General features: G+C 40.5%; 1 protein-coding gene across 1 annotated transcript; it reads right to left on the bottom strand.

Moving 5' to 3' along the window:
• Window positions 1-1,746: 1,746 nt before the first annotated feature.
• Window positions 1,747-3,348, bottom strand: rag2 (recombination activating gene 2). The gene has a single exon (XM_069701831.1). It carries the CDS (start codon window positions 3,346-3,348, stop codon window positions 1,747-1,749), a length of 1,602 nt encoding a protein of 533 aa, XP_069557932.1.
• Between the last annotated feature and the right edge of the window lie 18,627 nt (window positions 3,349-21,975).

The following is a 21,975-nucleotide window of genomic DNA, read 5'->3' as shown; positions in this document are numbered from 1 at the left end:
GGAGGATAGATTATACTTATTTGAATTCTTCTTATAAAGCATATACTGACCTTTTTGTTGATATCATAAGAATACAGTATGGTCCATTACGTAGCCTAATACCCCATGGACTCTCTTGCAGGCAGAGATTTTTCTTGAGTTCTGTATATAACCTGGCTCTTTTTCACAGCTGATATTTCTTCACTGCCATGGTTGACAGAGAAGAGGGATGGGTTGGTCGCCAGAAAGACCTGATGTAAACTGATTTGTTGGCAACTTTATTTGTTTGATTGATTGATTATATTGTCTTTTTCTGCCCTCACCATTTTGAATTGTGACAGGCAATTTAGTTTTCTTATTTGCTTGAATGTTTGATTTTGTTTTACTGTCATAAGTGTAACCAGATGACAGCTGTGAAATATTCACATTTCATTACATAGTTGTCACAGTCCCACAACAACACCATGTTTTAGAGTGCATTATATTGCAACTTGTCTCATATTTGTTTTTCCTGCAATGAATTGCATTTCCAAAGTAATGGATGATGGATGATTCACAAAATACCACTTGTTCACATTTCACAGTGTATTTCCTCATTTTGTGCTACCATGCATACACTAAATATCCGCTAAACTGTTTACTGGGATTGCAGAGGACTTCCTCTGGTGATTTATTTTGCATGCAATTAAATATTACACTAAGGTTGTACTACCTTTTCACATTTTGTTTGTTTTCAAATACAACACTGCATATAGATATTTCTATTTCTTAACCAGACAACATCTTTTGGAAAGTTACTTTTTTATCTTTAACTTTGTACTTTTTTTTATCTCTGTTTTCGCAAAAGAATAAATAAAGACAAAATCAGACTCAACCTTCTAGTTTGTTTTTGTTAAACAATTGATGACTGATTTATTGTTTTGACATTATATCATGGCACATTTTCCTGTGTCCCTGGAAGACAGTTTTAAACTGCTTTATTTTACTGTAGTCCTAAAAACAACAAAATGTTAGATAATAAAAACACAAACTAGAAACACTGCAGAGAGACATGCTAAAATGTCATCACAAAGATTATGAAAACCCCTAAAAAAGACACTGTTGACTTTTTAACGCTTTTTCTGAATGCAGATTTAACTGACTACATTTCTGTATAATGTGCATTATTTATCTATTTATTTATTTATTTTATTTTTTTTCCCCGTAAAATGAATGTAGGTACATTTGGCCCCTCAAAGCCAGAGCTAGTGTTAATTGTACCACTTTTTCACTGTGGCCCTCATTTGAAAACAAAATAACTTGCAACTGTTATAAAACTGATAAAACAGAAACACTGTTTGGCTAAACACATAAGAAATAAACAGGCCAAGATACAGAAGTTGAGTCTTTTTCGAGTTTATTGCCATCACAAATTTTAATGAGTAATTGTCAGTTTAATTACAGACAGAACCATATAAAGAAGATAGTGTTGGGAAATAAAACCTGTAGTACTTAAAAGAAACAAAATAACAACGACCTGTTTTACAGCTGATAAAAAACAAAACTGGAAACAATGCCCAGAGCTCTGCATTGTTTTGTCACACAATGTGAAATCCCAATAACAATATACAGCTGATAGTCATGAAATATAAGGTTCTTTCACAAAATGTTTCACATTGAATACAGATCAGCATTTTATGATCGGCCATTTATTCATTGAATATAAACATGAGATATACTAAACATTGTGAATAGTAAACATGGGTACACATCATCATGAGAGGGGAGTCAGTCAAAAAGCCTTTTGAAAAAGCTTTTTTTGGTGGGGGACATATTGATAATCAGAGGGGTTTTTCTGTCCTTAACTTTCATTGGGGTGCGCTTCAGGGGCACCATCTGTCGAGGTGGGGTCAACTCCTGGTAGGGTAAGCCTCCGTGGTCCAAGCAGAAGTACTTTTTGCTGCCCTGAGAGAGTCTGAACAGCAGAGTCTCAGACAGCTCCATGCACTGGGCATGGACCCAGTGTCCCTCTTCCCCTCTGGAGCAGAAGATCATGGCCGGCCGGTGGAGCTCAGTGGAGTAGAACGGTTCCCATGTGTTGGGGCACACTTGACAGCCGAGGCGGCATTTGATCCAGTAGCCTGTTTGCGATTCATCCTCCTCATCATCTTCGTTGTAAGTATCCCCTTCTCCGTGACTGCTGTCCTCCAGCTCATGTGGCTCACGACCGAAGTAGAGCTCCTCAGAGTCCTCAAGGGGAGTCGAGTCGTCGTAATCTGTCGACTCCTGGCTGCAGCCCTGCGTTCCTCCTTCCTCTGTGCATTCGCCCTCCTGTTGGAAGCTCACTTGATAGAAATAATGCATATCCGGTTGGGACGGCCTTCCCTCGGTGGGTAAAGCTAGTAAGATGCTTCCCTCCCCAGTGCTGCCACCAAACCAAGTGCGACTATGGAGGATATCTGGGGTCCACTTGGGAGTCTCAAGGGGCTCAAAGTGGATCCCTTTTTCATCCAGACTTACTGTGGTGCACTCCAACCTCTTCTGAGAGTCGGATTGATATCCACCTAAGATAATGTATCTGTGAGCGGGGCCTGTGCGGGTGAGAATGACACTAGAGATAGATATGCCAGTTTCTAGGGTCTCACAGGAAAGTAAAGGGCTGCCCTGCAAAAGCTCAACTCGCAGGCGAAACAGTCGAGGTGGACGTGAGTCAGAGGTGAGTGAGTGACCTCCAATGAAGTAGACACACTCTTCTCTGGCAAGGGCTAAATGGAAAGACTGTCCGTCACTGAGCTCAGGTAAAGTGTGAGCAGATGAGCACCCAAACTCCAGGTCAAACAGGAACACCTGAGGAGGACAGTCCACTACACTGTTCCAGCTCTCTGTGGTCCGCTCTGCTGTAGGCATGTAGGACCTACCCCCAAACAGCACACAGGCTGTCTTCCCATGGCTCTGAACCATGCTCATCGTGTGGCCGTATCGGGCCCCTGGCACCTCTGCCACCAGTTCTTTCTCTTTGCAGCGCAGCATCAATTTACGATTGCAGCCACGACTATCCATGGTCAGCAGGTACAAGCTAGATGAGATCTCATTATTTGGGGTGCGGCCACCGTGGATGAGATAACTCTCTGGGAACCCGTCATACGGGTCGAGGCGGCACACAGCCGGGCAACGTAATGGAGGGAGGTAGCACGAGTCATTGGAGAAGGAGATGGCCCTCAACTTCATCTCACCATGTTTGAATCGTACCCCAAACACTCCTGTCGGACATGAGCGCTTGGGCCAACCTTTCTGGCCGAACAGGAGAATTTCCCCATCTAGCTGCAGCAGAGAGCAGCCGGGCTGCAGAAGGGCTGCACAGTTCACTGGAGTTAATGGCTGCAGGGTCATTTTCCGGCAGGTGCCTGCGTCAAAACAGCGACAAAACACACAAACACAATGTGTCAGTCAGCTGGTGTTTGTTTTCATTCATGCAGGGGTTCTACATTTTTACTTCCTGTTTTATACAATAACACATGGAAGAACAATGCATGCAATCATAACATGCACTTTAGATGCCAAAATGTCTTTCATCCTTGCTGCAAGTCACAATTAATTTGTATAATCATGAATGGTGGCGTATGTAACAGCTACCAACTACCAAGCTACAGACACCAACATTTTGATAATACTTATACACTACATGGTATAATAATGGAATAAAAATGATAATAATGAGTAAAGGATGACATAAAATGAATACCCGTCACAAGCAGTTAAGCTACAATGCTGGCACACTTATCAAAACGAACTTACTATTACTATTATTGCATAATATGCTGTGCTGTCTGTATGCTGCTGCTGGTGGTTTGCAAAACAAAGTAACAATTTACAATGACACACAAAAGTGCAAAGAAAAAATCTAGACCTTAAACTGAAGCACAAGACAGGAGCATTTAAAGACTTTCTGGAGATGATTTTATAGGAATGTTTATCCTTCAATAATTGTCTTTTTTTAAAGTCTTTAACGGCAATATGAGTATGACTTCACATGCAAGCTCAGACTCACAAAGTCGCAGCATTACAATTGTTAATTCTTCCTTAAAAACAGTGTAATAACTTTTAGTTCGCTTACCTTGCAGCCAGTGGCAGGATGCAGTGCTTGAGCTCACTTTCGAGTGAATCTTACACAATGTAGCTTAAGGGGTGTTTATGTGGCTGAACTTTGACAAAGGCAGACGGTGGTGGAGTCTGTGAAGCTTCGTTGACTCACAAACACTTGCAGATCTTGAGGTTAACAGTCTGTGACTGCTGTTCACTGGCAGGTGTGCTGTCTGAATGTGTTTACTGAGTCACTTCAATCATATCAGTGGATATCAGTTATATTAAAGAAGATACAACTGGCTATTGAGAGACTCTTGTCTGTTGAGAAATCCTTCAATACCTTTATAATACCTTTACAAAATTCTTAACTGTCTTCATACGTTTGTGTTGTTGATTTTTTACAACTTTCTTTGAGGAGATGTTTACGCTAAATAAATAAACTGTGTTACACACATACAAAAATTGCTTAAATTACAGAAGCAAGATAAATTATTAAACAAGGATGGGAAACATTACCTATAATGTGGGGGAAATGCATGTTGATAAAATGACAGTCTCTTCTCCACCAGAAAAAGAACAAGACACACTTTTGATATGCTTTTTGAATGCCAGAGGGCTAGAAGCAGACAGACATTAACAATACATAGAAATCCAGCGTGTGTGTGTTTGCAATATATGTTCCTCAACATCTATGACACAAAACTCAAAATAACACAGTCTGAAAGAATACCTCTATTCAACCATCTTATATTAATTACTATATTAACTGAGGCTGACGCAAACAACCATTTTATGATATTTAGACAAGCTAAGGGTTCATTAGTATGCTTCCAACTTTAACGAGGAAATTAACAAGGAAATTTGGAAATTCCTTAACATCTTGTACTTGATTTATTGTGATTTTTTGTTGTTTTTATTCTCCACAATGCCAAACTGTTTACTAATGGTTGAAACTTAAGATAATGAACTTATGATTGAAATGATAGTTTATTCACCAAGGCTAGGACTCCTAATTCACACATTATTTTGAAGCCTATTACTGGACCTACTCAAACTGTTTCCTTGTTTTAATTAATTATGGAGCAGTTTAAAGCAAAAACAAAAGAGTATGTTGACAGCAACCACTTCAAACATTAAAACAGAATGTACTCGAACACTATTAAAAAATAGTCTGTCCTTTCATTATGTCTGTTTTATATTCAGTATTTTTTGCTTTCCACTTACACAATTACAGCTTTGTTTTTGCATCTGATGTGTCTCCTCATTTGACTCCTCATTTTCCTCATTGCTTTACTTATTTTTGGCACCAGAAATGATCAGAACTTGTAAATACCGACAGACTACTACTGGCTTCCCAAACTCCTAAACCATGAGCTTATTTATTTCAGTCAACTTTTTGACATTCACTGCTGAATGACATGCTGGGAGTATGAGTCATTAATTCACACAGTACACCCAATCTGAATGTATTATCCTGCTCTGACACTGTTTCATGAAGGGAAGGTAGAGGAAAAGAGAAACAAAACATCATTCCTTAACAATGATGAATACATTACATTCTGAAATTCCTTTGCATACGCCTCCGATTTAAAGATTTGACCTACTGTAGGTAAAAGCAGATCCCCTATGTATGAGTGACAAACACATGCCTAAACACCGAGAGAAAAATCGAGCTGGAAGCAGATGTCTACCCACTCATTAGCATAATGTTTTTGTGTACCGAGTGGCTGAGAGAAAACTTGAGGAGTGTGCAAAAACAAAAGCAGAAACCACAAGTGCCTGGAAGACCGTTACAGTCTGAGAACACAAAACAGCAGAGCACCTGCGTGTCTAAGCTGATGCTTACAGGGCTGAGTGGTAGAAGATCTATTCCTTTTAGAAGACACGTCTGTCAGTGGGAAATGATGGACATTTTTTTCGTCTTTATATTTTTGGAAAACTGCTCAATCTGTATAAATTCACCCTCGGAAAAATAAACCTTTTTAGTCACCTGAAGGCATGCACACAAAACAGTGTTGAAAAGTCTGCCTGCCATGCAGCCACAGCTGTGATGGTGCACAGAGTGTGTAGGAGGCACAGTAGTGTGTGGCATACCCCAGGCCATGCAAGGATTTCTGCATAATTGATAGAACAAAGTAATTAGAATCTGCAGCAGCACCTGTTTCTGTCCCATGTAATGTATCACCACCTGACTGTTGCTACCCTGAAGTGCGGGTTTGACGGATGACGCCGTGACAGCTCTGATGTTCTGACGATCACTGTGCAGTGGTGTTTATCACTATTTAATGTTACAGTAATTGCTCCCCTTGTGGTGATTGGTACTTCCACCTCACTCTGCTGCAGTATGATGGTCATCATTTTGTGATAAAGGGACCTCTAATACCACAGGTCAGTTTTGACACAACTGTTTTAAATTCCAACACTGTCAACCCAAAAATCATGTTCACATACTTCTAATTTGCATGACAATTTCATTTTGTAGGAAGCCTAATGCCACCAATTTAATGCCACCATAACAAGGTAAATTATTTATTGAGCGTGTCTACACACGATTCACTGTCACTGAATGTAAAGTGCAGCAAAATATTCACTGCTATTTGCTGGTAGCAACTTGAATCTATCATAACTGATGTTTTGTTGTGTTCATTGGATTCAAAGCTCTTGATTAGGTTTACAGGAAGTCATTTCATATGTTAAACCTGTACTCATCATACTTGTATTACTGATGGAACAAAATGACGACTGAATTGTGAAAAAAGTTACAAATACACCGGTAATTATAACCTGACTCTTGCTTCTAGCTTATATATATTCTCCATAAAAAACAATAATGTTTCAATATTGTGTTGCCAGCTTGTTGTACTACCCACGCCTGGTGTTAACCGACCCAAATTTACAGTGTGAATTTATGGGTCTGGAACGAGTGGTGACTCAATCTGATTGGAAACCCAATCAAGCTGAGCCCGCCCACCTATAGTGGAAACCTGACTGCACCACAGGCAGGCATTTCAATCAAACAGACACCCCCCAAAACAGAAATTTTGAGGCCTAATTTTTAACTGATGACTGGATTACTTTCAGATAGACCGCCAGACAATAAAGAAGTAGGGGCTTTAGCTAGCAAAATCAAAATAACTTGACAAAAACAAAATATTGGCTTCCTATTTCATGAGAGAAGCTGAATGAAAGTCTATAGAGCCGGAGGGTTTTTGGAGCAAACCCCTAGCGGCCCTCGCTGGTATTGCATATTAAGGCTCTTCTGCATTGGCCCTGTTGTTTGTCAAAATTCAAATCTGATTTAAAGCAAAAGCCTAATAAGTGTTTTTGCAATTTGCAGTAAATTTGATGTGTGGGAAATGGGACACAACCCCCTGCTTCTGGTGTCAAAGTAAGCCCACAATTAATCCTCATCCTATTACTTTTGTCTGATTCCCGGACTGGAAATAGTGCTGCTGTCAGGAGTTCAGTTTTGTCCTCCATTTTGCCCCGATCACCTCTCCTCCTGTGTCCCCTGTCTTTGTCTGTGGCCACGCCACTCACCTCCCGTGGCCACGCCCCCTCACCAGTCCCAGCAGATGCAGCCACTCATCCCTGATCACCACCTGCAGGTGTGCTGCATCTCCCTGATCACCTCCCCAGACTATATGTAACCTGCCCCTGCACAACTCTGGTTGTCGGTTCATTGTGTGTGTTTTTGTTAGCCACCCGTCCGTCTTCCGTCTGCTGCCCGTCCGTCTTCCGTCTGCTCCCCGTCAGCTCCCGGTCAGTCCTGTTCCTGTTCCCGTTCCTCCGGCCTCTGTGTCTCCTGCGGATATTCCCGGTCAAAATCACTAGTCGGTGGAGTTGCCCTCCCGGCTAGGAGGATTGTTGACGCCGTCCCTTCCGCTGGTCTGCCGGTTGCCCTGTTACCCGTGTCCCCGCAGGAGCTGTCGGTTGAGTTGCCCTCCCGACTGGACGTAAGGTGGACACGCTCGGTGCCACCCTTTTGGTTTGTAGTTTTTGTTTGTTTATTTTTTGGGACAATAAAGACAGTATTTTTGGAACTGATACCTCGAGTCTGTGTGCTTGCATTTGGGTCCTGGAAAAAGATAAATTCCACCTCATAACAGCTGCGAGTTAATGCAATCCAGGTAGCATTCCTCAGACACAAATTTGACAAACCAAATTCCTGAATTACACAGTGATAATTTTGTTGCATCCACAGTGTCCAATTCAAGCTTGATGTTCCCTTGCTCCAAATCCCTCTACTTCTTTAAATTTTGTATTGTTATTCTTGGATTCCTCAGTCCACCAAATGTGCTTCTCTTCTCCTCTCTTTCTGTGTAGGTGAGCAGTGAAGTTGAGCCGCCTTGCTACATGAGGATGCCAAGGGGTTCATAATGCCTTGGCAACACCAGATGCTGTTGGAAACCCCGGAGTCGTTCTGCAGCCCCGCCGAGCTCTTCTAGGTCTGCTTCATTTAGCTGTTCATGGGACGTGACTGTTATATGTTGGACAAGCAACTGAAAGCCATGTTTTGAGTTGATAAGCTTGGACCTGTCCTCACCCTGCCTCTTCCTTCTCCCAGTAGGTAATGCGATAAGTAGACACATGACTGCGGCCCGACAACTTAACTTGTTCCCAGAGATGGAGGGATCAAGAGACGGAGGGAGAGCAGAGTGGTCAGAGCTGAGAGGGAGCGAGATGTGACAGTAACATGATAGCTGTGTGGCTGGATCTCTCCTTTGAATCAGGTTGAGGTCAGTGCTTTGGTGGCTCCTCTGCTGCACCCTTGAAGCTTGATGGATTGAAGCTTTGAGTAAGAAAACCTCTATAACAGTTTTAAATCACACAGAAGCCCCTCACTGAATAACACCTCCTCTCCTTCAGCCGACTCACTTCTTTCCTCCTTTATCTCTGTCTGTCTCCTCCGGTTTATCTCTGCAGTCCTTCCTATTGCAGTGAGTCTCGATTTTCTTTAAGCAAATGGCCAGACTGTTTCAGCGCGGGGGAGTTTACTTCAGATGTGTACACTGAAGCATGAAGAGGACTTCAGGCAATGCCAACTATTGATTTTACCATGATTCTGATTAGAGGGCTCCCTGTTGCAATCGATATTATACATCAGTGAACTGCACAGTAAAACTGATGGCCCCAGATAGGATCCCATATTTGGTTTCCAATTAATTAATCTGTTGATTATTTTTAAGATTAAAAGGCAGTTGAGTGAGCACAAGATTCCTTTTACATAAAAAACTGTTCAGCATGAGAGGCTGCCGGCTGTCCAAACACATCGGACACCTCATGTAACAACTACAGTCAATATCACCACTTGATAATCAAGATAAAATTTGATGGGCTGCTACACACCGTACACTGTATGATATGAGTAGGATGAAAGATATTCCTCTCACACCGCTTCCCACTGAGTATCTTATTATCTTATATCGTAATGAATGATGGTGCTGCAGGTTTGACAGGTACCAGCAGTGGGAGTGAATGCTACAGTGCTGAAGGCAAGGTTGGAGACCCTGATTCAGTGCACCCATTATTATTTACTGTACAGAACATTGATGCTGTTTATCATGTGAAATATATATACACACACATCTATATAGTATAATATACTGTACAGTGTATTAAATGTGTTCATTCTATTTAAAAACTAGTCTTTAAAGAATCTATTTTCTAAAGTTAAAGTTCAGCATTTTAAAGTGGCACAAATGAAAACCTTTAAATTAAAAATGGATCAAATGTGTAATGCTAAAAGTGTCCCAAAGAATTATCTTAAAATTTTTAGAGTTCTCCTCAGTTCTACGGAACATTTAACATCTTTCAGCTCATTGCTTCAGTTTTAGGTCCCACAACTTTAATGTTTTTGTTCAGTGTCATTGATCTCATCTATCTTGTTTCCAGACGTAGGCAGTGAGCAATTACAGAACACAATGGAGCTGCAGCTAACATAATTGTGATTGACCCCGCTGTAAATATTTTTCATGGGCCCCTGCCCTCACCTCAAACGTTGTAAACATAAGCGCACACACATATACATATATTTAGCCTATGCTGCTAAATTCTTGTCCTGAAGAGCTTCTTGCAAAAAGGCGAGACCTTTGATAAAATTCACAATGTCAATGTAAATGATCACATATGACAATTAGCGAGGTCATTGTACAAACAAACTAGCATTTCCCTTGTTCTTTCTTTTGAGAACAAAGCAACCAAATTAAATGAACCTAAATTATGGGTATGAATAATAGCCTCTTTACTTTTGCTTATTAAAGACAAATGAAGATACCAAAATATACATATGCACACCAAATATTTGGTTAAATGTTACTAGAACTGACACCTTCGGTAACTGTCAACACGTTTATGGTCAAATTCTGATTGAATTGCTGAGTATTTGATCACTCTTCTTGGCAGAATAGATTGGCACAATCTGGTAAGGCCCAAAACGGAGCAAAGAGAGTTAATATTGCACCTACACTAGAAAAAACAACTATTAAATACCCTAATTTTTGTTACATTCATTCTCTCCACAGTGAACCTTCATGATTTTTGTGATTCACTTTTCATCTAACATCATCATCAGGTCAAATTTGGAGGACCGAGACTGAGACCGGACTGGTGATTGACTGGCGGCGAATGATTGGAGAAGTTGGATGGTGAAAACTATACAGCAAAACAGTCGGAGGAACCTGATAGATGATTCTGTCATAAAGGCACGTCTGTCAGGTGGAGGTCGAAAAGGAGAAGTTTCCAAAATGGGGAAACACAGTGATCTGAAGAAAACCGTGGCGGGTCGGTACAGCGGTGTTGTGAATGGACCAGAGTGGGGAGATTCTGATTTGGTGGAGAGTGATGATAGCATGGAGATTAGCCAAGGTATTGAGAGAAGGAGGGAGAAAAGAGATAATAATTTTGTCACAACTGGCACAAAGAAAATCAGGAGTAGTGGAGAAAGTGGGGGAGGACCGGAGGGTCCAGATGGTTTGGAGTTTAAAATCCTTCTGAGGTTTGGAGAAGAGAGAGGGGTTTCCGCCATGAGCCCGGTGAAGCTAACCACGGTATTACAAAAACAGATTGGAGATATTCTCATGGCGAAAGTCTTGAAGGATGGACATTTGTTGATTGTATGTAGAAATGAAGAGCAAAGAGAGCGAGCGGACAGGATTAAAGAAATAGGGCGGTTTAAAGTAATGAGCACAAACAGTATCCGAAGAGAAAGTAAGTGGAGTAAGGGAGTGATTTTGGGGGGTGCCGGTTGGAGTCACGATAGAGGAAATTAAAGCAAACTTTAAAGGAGGAACTTTGAAAGGAGCCCGAAGGCTGCAGGTAACTCGAGAGGGGATGAGGAGAGACAGTGATTATGTTGTGCTGGATTTTGAGGAGCAAGAACTACCAAAGAAAGTCTCCTTAGGTTACCTGAGCTACACTGTTAGGGAGTTCATTCCAAAGCCTATGAGGTGTTACAACTGCCAAAGGTTCGGACACACAGCTAAAGCATGTAAAGGCAGAAGGAGGTGTGCGAGGCGTGGAGAAGACCACGAGTACGGGCAGTGCAGACATGGGCAACCAAAGTGTTGTAACTGCTGGGGGGAGCACAGTGTGCCTTACTATGGGTGTGAGGTATTGAAAAGGGAGAGGGAAATACAGCAGGTGAGAGTGCAGAATAAAATCACGTATGCAGAGGCAGTGAAGAGGGTCAGCCAGAGTGGAGGAACTGATGGAACAATTAAGACAGTAAAACAACCCACAGCAGTCCCAGATCAGTCAAAGGAGGGGAAAATATTGATAGACTTAAAAAAGCTAGTCACTTTCATAGCAGGGGTAGTAAATGCTACAATGGAGGTAAAATCAAAAACAGAGAGAATCCAGATAATTGTTAAAGCAGCAGTTCACCACCTAGGTATCAGCGGACTAACATGGGAGGAAGTAAGAAATGATCTCAGTATGCAAGCTAGTCAAGAGCAAATAGGGGACGGATAGGTTTAATACGCAATGCTTTACATACTACAATGGAATGCTCGGAGTTTGTTGGCTAATGGACAAGAATTCAAGAAATATGTTGAAAATGTTTCTAGTAAATCAGATGTCATATGCATACAGGAAACATGGTTAAAACCAAATTTGGACTTCAGACTAGCTGGATACACGTGTGTTAGGTGTGATAGGGAGGGTGGTCAAGGAGGAGGATGTGCCACATTTATTAGTGAAGACATTACATTTAGGGAAGTAAAGATAGGGACTGAGCTAGAATATGTAACTGTGGAGATCTGGACAAGTGAAGGAGAGATCATAGTTATTAATTTTTATAATCCCTGTAAAAAATTAGAGGTGAATAGATTGGCACAAATTGAAGGCATAGGTGGCAACAAGGTGGTGGTATGTGGAGATTTTAATGCACATAGCACATTATGGGGTGGAGTAAGAACAGATGTAAACGGGGAGGTAAAATAATAATAATAATAATAATAAAATAATTTGGTATGTTTAAACGATGGTAGAGAGACTAGATTAGATGTGCACACGGGGAACACGTCTGCACTAGACTTAACTATTGTATCTAGGAATTTAGCAGGGGTATGCGAGTGGGAGGTAGAAGATGAAACATCAGTGATCATTTTCCAATAAATTGTAAAGTATCATTACAAAGGAGTAAGGAACAGGGAGATATGGTAGGTAAGTGGGTATTTAGTAAGGCAAAGTGGGAACTTTTTAAGTATATATGTGAGCAAGAAATGGATAAAAAAAAGACTTAAATTAAGATATTGATGAGATTGATACAAAAATGACATTTACAATACTGGAAGCAGCAAATCATACAATTGCTAAAAGTAAAGGAAAAATGAAAAGAAAGGTTGTCCCCTGGTGGACAGATGAGTGTGGGAGAGCAGTGAAAGAAAGAAACAAAGCTCTTAAGTTCTTAAAAAGATCACATAATTTCCAGAATTTAATACAATACAAACAAGCACAAGCAAGAGTTTGGAGAATCATTCGGAAAGCAAAAAGGGAAAGCTGGCATAATTATTGTAGCAGAATTGGGAGATCAACACCTGTGGGAGATCTTTGGGGGATGATTAGAAGCATGAGAGGAATTAGAAGAGTACGGGAGTATCCAGTATTAAAGAGAAGGGAGGAAACAGCAGCGTCAGATGGGGAGAGGGCAGAGATGATGGCAAAAGCGTTAACAGAAATCCACAGCTCTGCCAACCTGACAGTAGAAGGTAAGAGAGGAAGGAAAAGGACACGGTCAGCTCATCCTGGTATTCTGGAAAGAAGAGACAATACTAACAGTCCAATTGATGCCCCATTTAATTCGGAAGAGTTGAAAAGAGCAATAGAAAGAGCTGGATTGACATCGCCAGGGAAGGATGAAATGTGTTTTATAATGCTAAAACATCTGGGTAGGTTAGCAATGATGAAATTGTTATTGTTTTATAATAAGGTTTGGGAAGTGGGGAGACTACCTAGTTCATGGAAAGAAGATGTGATTATCCCAATCAGGAAACCAGGTAAAGACTCATCAAACCCAATAAATTATAGACCCACAGCACTAACATCTCATGTAGGTAAGATTATGGAGAGGATGATAACAGACAGATTAACATTTTATATGGAGACCAGGGGAATGATAACACCTCATCAAAGTGGATTTTAGAAAGGTAGAGGAGCTATGGACCCAATTATTTGTTTAGAAACAGAAGTAAAAAAAAAAGCCGAGGTAAATAAGGAGGCAGTGATGGCTGTGTTTTTTGACGTGGAGAAGGCATATGATGTGGTTTGGAAGGAGGGGTTGTTGATTAAATTAAATATGATGGGGATAGGTACTGTATAATTGGATTAAAGACTTTTTACTTGACAGATTTATTCAAGTCAGAATTGGGACAGCACTATCGAGAAGATACCCGGTAGAGAATGGTACACCTCAGGGTAGTGTAATTAGTCCGATACTGTTTTCCATCATGATAAATGATGTGTTCCTTTAAGTTCAGGGGGATATTGGACGATCCCTATTTGCTGATGATGGAGCATTGTGGAAGAGGGGGAAGAACATAAACTATATTAAAGGGAAAGTACAAGAGGCTGTGAATGAAGTAGATGGTCAATAATCCTGACCACCCTCTCCACCACCTGCTGCAGGGACAGCGGAGCACTTTCTCCAAAAGACTCCTCCAGCTCCGCTGTCACAAGGACAGATACAGGAGATCATTCCTGCCCACTGCAATAAGACTGTACAATAACTCACCTCTGGCAAAATCCATCACACAACAATAACACCGTTGGTTGTGTTTTCTTGTTTGTTTAAATCTTTGCACTATTGTTTAGTTAGTTTTAATTTAATTTAATTATTCTATTTTATTTTATTATATTTTAGTGTATATACTGTGCATTTTTATATTTAATATTTTTTACTGTTGTTTTATTGCTTTCCTGCACCTATAATATTGCTGTAGTGAAAAAATGTCCTCTTGTGGATTTAATAAAATAACTATCTATCTATCTATCTATCTATCTATCTATCTATCTATCTATCTATCTATCTATCTATCTATCTATCTATCTATCTATCTATCTATCTATCTATCTATCTATCTATCTATCTATCTATCTATCTATCTATCTATCTATCTATCTATCTATCTATCTATCTATCTTATTCATGGGGATTCAAGTTTTCTGTGGGAAAAACTAAAACAATCTGGTTTACTAGAAAGAGAGGAGTTGATGCTCAGATAAAGATGTATGGACAAAAGACTGAACAAGTGAAAGTTTGTAGGTTTGTAGGTGTGTGGTTCGATGAGAAGTTAACATGGAATGAGCATATTCAGAGGATAGTTATGAAATGTAAAAATATTTTAAATGTGATGAGGTGTCTAACAGGGTCAGAATGGGGAGCCAGCAGGTCTGCAATGAAAAATATTTATATCGCTCTGATGAGATCAGTTCTCGATTATAGTTGTGTGGGATCAGTGGCAAGAACTTCATTAAAGAAGCTGGAAGTGGTGCAAACCCAAGCTCTGCGACTCTGTTGTGGTGCTTTTAGAACAAGTCCTGTGTCTGCTCTTCAGGTGGAGGTGGGTGAGATTGCCGCTGCATTTGACGCTATTAACGTTGAACTATTGGGCCAATCTGCAAGGACATTCTGGAGACAAGCATCCAACCACAAAGGCGCTTCTGCCAAGTTGGGAAAGTGAAAAGGCCAAACAGGACTGCTTTGCATGGAGCAGTGGAAAACTTGCAAGAGAGATGACATTAAATCAGATGACATTCACTTCTATAGTACCGCTATCAGCAACACCACCATGGCTATTTCACTCAGTGTCAGTTGATGAATATTTGTTGAACAAGACTCAAGCGCTTAAGGATATTGATAATATTGCAGGAATGGTGGAGGCTAGACTACAGACAACATATCAATTGTTTACCCCAGCATACACAGATGGATCTAAAGATCCGAATACAGGTAGAACCGGTTTTGCTATCACCATTCCATCCTTGCATTATGAGGTCAAAAGGAAAACATCAGACCATCTGTCGGTGTATACAGTTGAGACGTTGGCCATTTTAACAGCACTGCAGTGGGTGGAGGAGGTTCAGATCAAAAAGGTCATCATCTGTTCAGATTCCAGTCCAGCATTATTGTCATTACAATCATTCACATCTCATAGCAGGCAGGATTTAATCAATGAAATATAACGAAACACTGTTCCGACTTAAACATTTGGGGATTTTGGTATCATTCATGTGGGTGCCGGCACATAGAGGGGTAAACGGAAACGAAACAGCAGATAAATTAGCAAAGCAATGTCAGAACAAGACAGACATTTTATTCAGCAAAACAGAAGCTAAATCAATAATCAAAAGAAACATTATTGAGGAATGGCAGCACAGTTGGGACGCAGGAGACACAGGAAGACTATCTGTATCTGTATAGACATCTATACGCTATTCAGAAAGAAGTTGGCAAAGGGAGGACATCCAGAGGAAGCACCACAGAAGAAAACATATTAACCAGACTGAGGATTGGACATACAAGGCTGAACAAAACAATGCAACTAATAAATAAACACCCAACAGGACTATGTGAGCACTGCAAAATAGCAGAAATGGTAGAGCATATCATTTGTCATTGCCAGAAATTCACAATCGAGCGAGACCGGTTGAAGAGGAGGCTGGCAGTAGAGGAAGTAGATTTAAAGGATGCATTGACCTTGGGGGCAGGAAAGATACTACAGTACCTGAAAGAAACAGGATTGGGTGAAAGGATTTAGAGCATCGAATTGATACAACCTTTTTTTTTTTTTTTTTTTTTTTTTAACGGGATAGGTAACGCTGGTCCACACTCCAATGCAGTGGGTGGCGGTAATGCACCTTTCGTTGGATGCCATCCGCCATAAAACTTAAAAGAAGAAGAAGGTCAAATTTGAATCAGACCTAAACTATGATTAAAGACCAGAAGCAATGTTACAGACAGTTCTTTCAGCTTCATCTGCACTATGTGTTTTGAAATCATTTGTAAGCATACTGTTGAAAAGGCCAGGCTCACTTGGACTTTTCCGCCTCACCCCCTCGGAATGGTACGTTCCATCGCTCCCGTGTGAGCCTGCACACCTGTGCAGGGCATCCCTCCTCTGCTGCGATATGCCAGAGGTGGTAATCGTGAATGTGTGTTACCGCGTTTGAAGGCTTCATGTGTGCATCCCTTGACCCGTAAGTACGACGACTGCAAATACACCGTTATGGTCACTCTTACCATAGTAGTCGTTAATCGTGTTGTAGCCTGTAATGCTGAATGGTAGCGCGATGTAGCGTCCATTCATTCTGCACACGTGGCTTAATTAACACACTGCGTGCTTTCTCCAGCGCTCCTTTGAAATCTTGTTTAGTTAATCACTGATGTATGATATGTGTTCCTGAGTCTCATTGTTTAATGTATCCTGGCTGTGTTTTTTGTTTGTTTCTTGAATTGATGTAGACACTTTGTGTTAGTTATGCCACATGATGTTGAGTTACCATGAACTTATTCTTTATTAAGTTACATTATCCTTACGTTGTGTGTTCTTCTTCTGTTTCAGAAACCACGCACCCCACACGAACACACGAATGCGAGCAAACCCCCTCCGTTCTGTATGACCAACTAAGTTGAATGAAAGTTCTTTCACTGGACCCTCTGGACTCGGTAGTGATTTCACCAGTCACTTCGGTGGGGTGGGGCCTGTGATTTCCAGAACCCCATGTTTATAGAGAGGCCAATGTCGGCCAATCTCTTCGTTTCACATACTACAAGGTAATATCATAAACTAAACATCAGCATATTATCGTACTGCTATTGAAGACTTTGCGTTTTGTCAATGAAAGAGTTCGACTTCAGCCTGCATTTGAGAAATTTTCTCAAAACTTTGTCCTCTGCCAAAATTCAAAATTGCAAATTAAGGAGGTATTCTTTGAGGAGCTCATGGTAATGGCGTTCTTGTTATTTTAAAATAGGGTTGTTTAATTGTGCATATGGATCTTCATTAACATTAATGTATCCTAATTTTTCTGATTATGCTGGAAATGGAGAGGTAGATTTTTTCCATGCTGTATTGATATGAGACTTTGAGACGGCCACAATGCTATTTCACGGAGAATGGTTTCTGTAATCGAGGCTCCGACAGTAAATTGCATTCACACATTTTTTAACAATTTGTGCTAAAAATAATGAAAAACTCAATAAAAGTCAAACACTTCTTAATCCAGGGAAGTGTATGCAACACTTCTTCAGTACTCCTTTGAAAGGAATCCATGTAACAACCTTTAATTTAAATAGATAACAATAAATGCATATTAAGAATGTGATTAGGCAAACCCTTTTTGTTTAAATAGCGTTTATTGCCATTTTTATGCATAATCAAAATGCAGATTTTGTAGCTGTCCTGCCATTAGTGTTGAAGTTGCAGCTCTAACTATTTCTCATTCTCACTGCCCCTTCCATCACTTTTCATTGCTTGTGAGTAAGTAAGTGTGTTTTATATAAACTTTTTCTGCGGAACCTACTCGGTCATTAGCATGTGTTTGATTTGATGTCGACTGTTTGACACAGCAAAGCAGTCGGCAAAGATTGTGGGGTGGTCTCTGTAATCTCTGCAAAATGGTACAGATGAGATTTGGCTGTTGACTCTGTTGCCACTCAGAGATGCTGACATAATGAAATGGATCACTGTGAACTCCCACCTTGATTAGCATTAGTAATTATGATTATGCTGCCGTAAGCATAAAATCAGAGTGAAAGGAGGCGTTCTGGAAAATGGCTGTGTCTCTTAGATGCTGAGCGGCCTGTAATTGCTTCCACCACACAATCAATGACTGCTCAGCATTTGGCACTTGGATGAATCAGCTTGTCTGGATTATCTGGGGAGATTTAAGACAACTTTTGACAATAATGATTTCTTTTAGTTACTTACACCTTAACCTTACCTGTAGTTTGTCTAAAAAGGCAACTCGCAACATGAAGAAACAAATAAATGTCTGTAAAAATAACAACAATTTGTAAAAGTTTAAACTTTGGGTGGCGATGGTTTACATTGGCTATATCAGCCCATTAAGGGTGTGTGAGTGGATGTTGACATGTTTTTATATTCCATTTATTATAATCATGTTGGGTGACAACCAATGCTGAGTAAGAGACACAACATGATGCTCCTACATTGACTAGCATGCCAGAGTTAGTACAGTATGACACTTCCACCTCCTCCGTGACACTGTTAATTCCTCCCAATTCCTCCTCCTGTCAATTTCCCTCCTCCCCATCTGTGCTTGTTTGTGTTAAAACATTTTACCTGTTGACTAAAACATGCCAAGAGATTACTGTCTGGCTCATAAACTTATATGATTAAAATTACAATGTTGTTTAGAGGGGGCTTACAAACGGGGTTAGTGGAACTATTCAGATCCTGTACTTGAGTAAAAGTACCAATACAGCAACGTAAAAATACTCCATTTAAAAATGCAAGTCCTGCATGGAAAATCTTAATTGTATATCTATTCAAATGTATTTACAGTATCAAAGTACTTGTAAAAGTACTGGCTTGGTTCCACTGACTGATATATTATTATATATGAAACCTTTTCTTTCATTGATACTGAGGCATCGGTGTGTAAGCAGCATGTTAGTGTTGTAGCTGCTGCAGGTGGAACTAGTTCGAACTACTTTGTATCCAATTTTATATACAGGGACAGCAGCAGATGACGACAAATCAACGTTCTCATCCAAATCTGTTTTCAGTTTTTGACTTTTTCTTTTATCTTTGATTTTGGGTGAGATATTGGATCATTGATATGAAACCATGTGAGAAGTTTGGAAAAAAAAATATCTCTATTTGGTGGAGCTGCTAACAACTTGTAGACATTGCGCCGTGGCCAAACAGCTGTTCTTTGTAAGACATCAAAAGACACAAAGGTTGGAAACCGCTGGTTTAATCTTTAACAATGTGTTGTATTTTAAAAAGCCTGTTATATCATCTGTTTTGTCAAATCTTCATCTCAAAAGTAACTAAAGCTGTCAAATAAATGCACAGGAGTGCAAAGTTAAATATTTAAAAAATGTGACTTGAGTACAGTACTCGAGTAAAAGTACTTTCCACCACTGCTCACAATGTGTGCATGCCAGAAATGGTCATGCCTGTGAAGTTCAAGACATACTGGGGGGTATTTTGCTGTGGGTGTGATGAACACTTGGTTGTAGTAACTAAGGCCAGATTTAAAAAAAGAACAAAAAAAACTAAATGAACACATTGGCTACCCTTTTGTCTGACTCTGTGCACATCTCTGCTCCTGTCTGTGGCGCTGCAACCTGGAAGCCATTTTTAAGGGAGACAGCTCATCAAGAAGAGTGACAAGAGAGGCTAATAATACGCTTCCCACTTCAAGGTGAAAAGGTGCATATACTTATCATGACACATTCCACTCCTGCATCCATCAGTCTAAGGCCATCAGGCCAAATGTCTTTTTCAATACTAGTTTACTTGGGTGTTTTGGGGATCTCAGACATACTGCTGTGTTTCCTGGGTCCCCTCCCAGTAAGCAGCTCCTCTTCCACCTCCTTAGTGAGCACACACTCGTAAATAAAACCTTGTTTCATCTCCTTGTATTGGCAATTTAATTTGTAACATTATGATTCTTAACCTTGGTAAATAGCTTATTTAATGACTTAAGTAGTATAACTGCTTGTGTTTAATGTGTCATGCTGATTATTGTGAGACCTTATGCAGCTCAAACGCCTCATAAAATGAGGACCACCACCTTCCACTGCCAATAAAAGGGAGATGTTCACAATCAATGAGACAAGAAGGGCCCTTTTAAGCTTCACAAATAACTTTTACTACTGCTAACTGGTGATGTCCACCAGTATTTAACTTGTGGGGAGAAAATTCTTATCCAACTAATTAATGGTACTAAAAGGAAAGAAGGGCTGGCTGTTTAATTATGACCAACATCGTGTCTGTAATTGCCAAATCGAGGAAGAGGAACGGTTAGCAGGCAAGCAGGAGGAGGAGACTGTCAATATTTAATAGTGTTGGCTCCTTAAAATTGATTGAAATTCCCTTTTATGAACATAGGGGGTACATAATTGTATACCCTCATCGGTCTGTGACACACCTTCTGTTCTCCTTTGAGCATGCTCTGTCTGGGCTTTTCAAGTGCTGCAGTGTTTTGTCAGTGCTATTATCGGGAGTTTTTTTTCTCTCCTTTTTTGTGTATTGCAGTTTTTGACCCTGTTTGCTCTTTCGTCTCTGCTATCTGCCTTTAGATACCATTAGCACAGTGACAGAGGGGTGATTACAGACAGCGCATGTCTTTTAATACAGATTAGACGTCATCTGTGATGCCTTTCTTACGCCTGCCATCACAACATCCCAAGTTATTGTCTGGGACCCTTTGCCTTGAGCTGTTGATATGTCCTGCTGTGTGCTCCTGTAATACTGTCTGTATTCTGTGCACTTTGCCATGGTGGAATATCAGTATTTGACACAACTAATAAGGCCTTTCATTTTGATGGAATTCGCTCTGAGCGGAGCCATACTGGCTGAAGTGTGTGTTTTCTCTTAGTTGAGACAGAGCTGTTTGCTTGGGTTGTGGGTGGAGCTGAGAGACATATTGCGTCAAACAAAATAGTTGTGTTTGGCAGGCCTTGCTAGCACTCTCTGCCACTTTCCATTTCGAAAGGTTATAAAATGTACTGCTTGCAATGTCCAATGGTGTAGACTATGAGAAGGCAAAAATAATTACTTTTCAAAATTATCATTCCCATGCATGATTTACTGGCAATACAATTCAATTACATTGACAAGCAACCCTTTCAGAAATAACTGGAGCCTGATTTTAATTGAACGGCGAGTCAGCTCTCATTTCCTCTAATTTGATTGTCACACTCCTGAATTGCATTTGATGATCACACAAAACAAAGCCAATGAGATATTCATTCACATTGTAATGCTGTTCTTATTCTAATCTTAAAGAATACAACAGATTTGCCATGCAGGTAAGAGAAGCTGTCATTCCAAATCAGGCCGAGCCGCTGGAGCATGCAACGTGAAGATGGGAAAAGCTGGAAAAGGACTTAATGGTTTTGTCTTACCATATTTCAACATGTGCCAGCCTGAACGCAATTCAGTGTCCTCAGGTGACAGCATTCATTACTGTGCCGACGTACCTGGAGTGACCGGGGGTGAAAGCATTTACCTTTCCGTGCACACATTATGTATCTATAATGCTTTCATGTATCCTGTCAACTTGTCCTCTGTTTGTTCACTCAATTATGTTCTAGTTTGTGGTGTCCTACCAGGAAGGTGAAGATAATGATGCGCTGAGTCACCAGCTTCTGCCACCTGACGCAGCTGTAACTGACCCTCAGTGACAAAGGCTTGAGGACAAAATGTCACAATCATGAAACCTGGGAACCAAAAAACC

This window comes from Brachyistius frenatus, unplaced genomic scaffold (genome assembly GCF_029030835.1).
Source record: "Brachyistius frenatus isolate BFR_SWC_R1_liver_20210118 unplaced genomic scaffold, ASM2903083v1 Contig_39, whole genome shotgun sequence".
Taxonomy (NCBI): Eukaryota; Metazoa; Chordata; class Actinopteri; family Embiotocidae; genus Brachyistius; species Brachyistius frenatus.
This window is presented reverse-complemented; position numbering and strand designations above follow the sequence as displayed.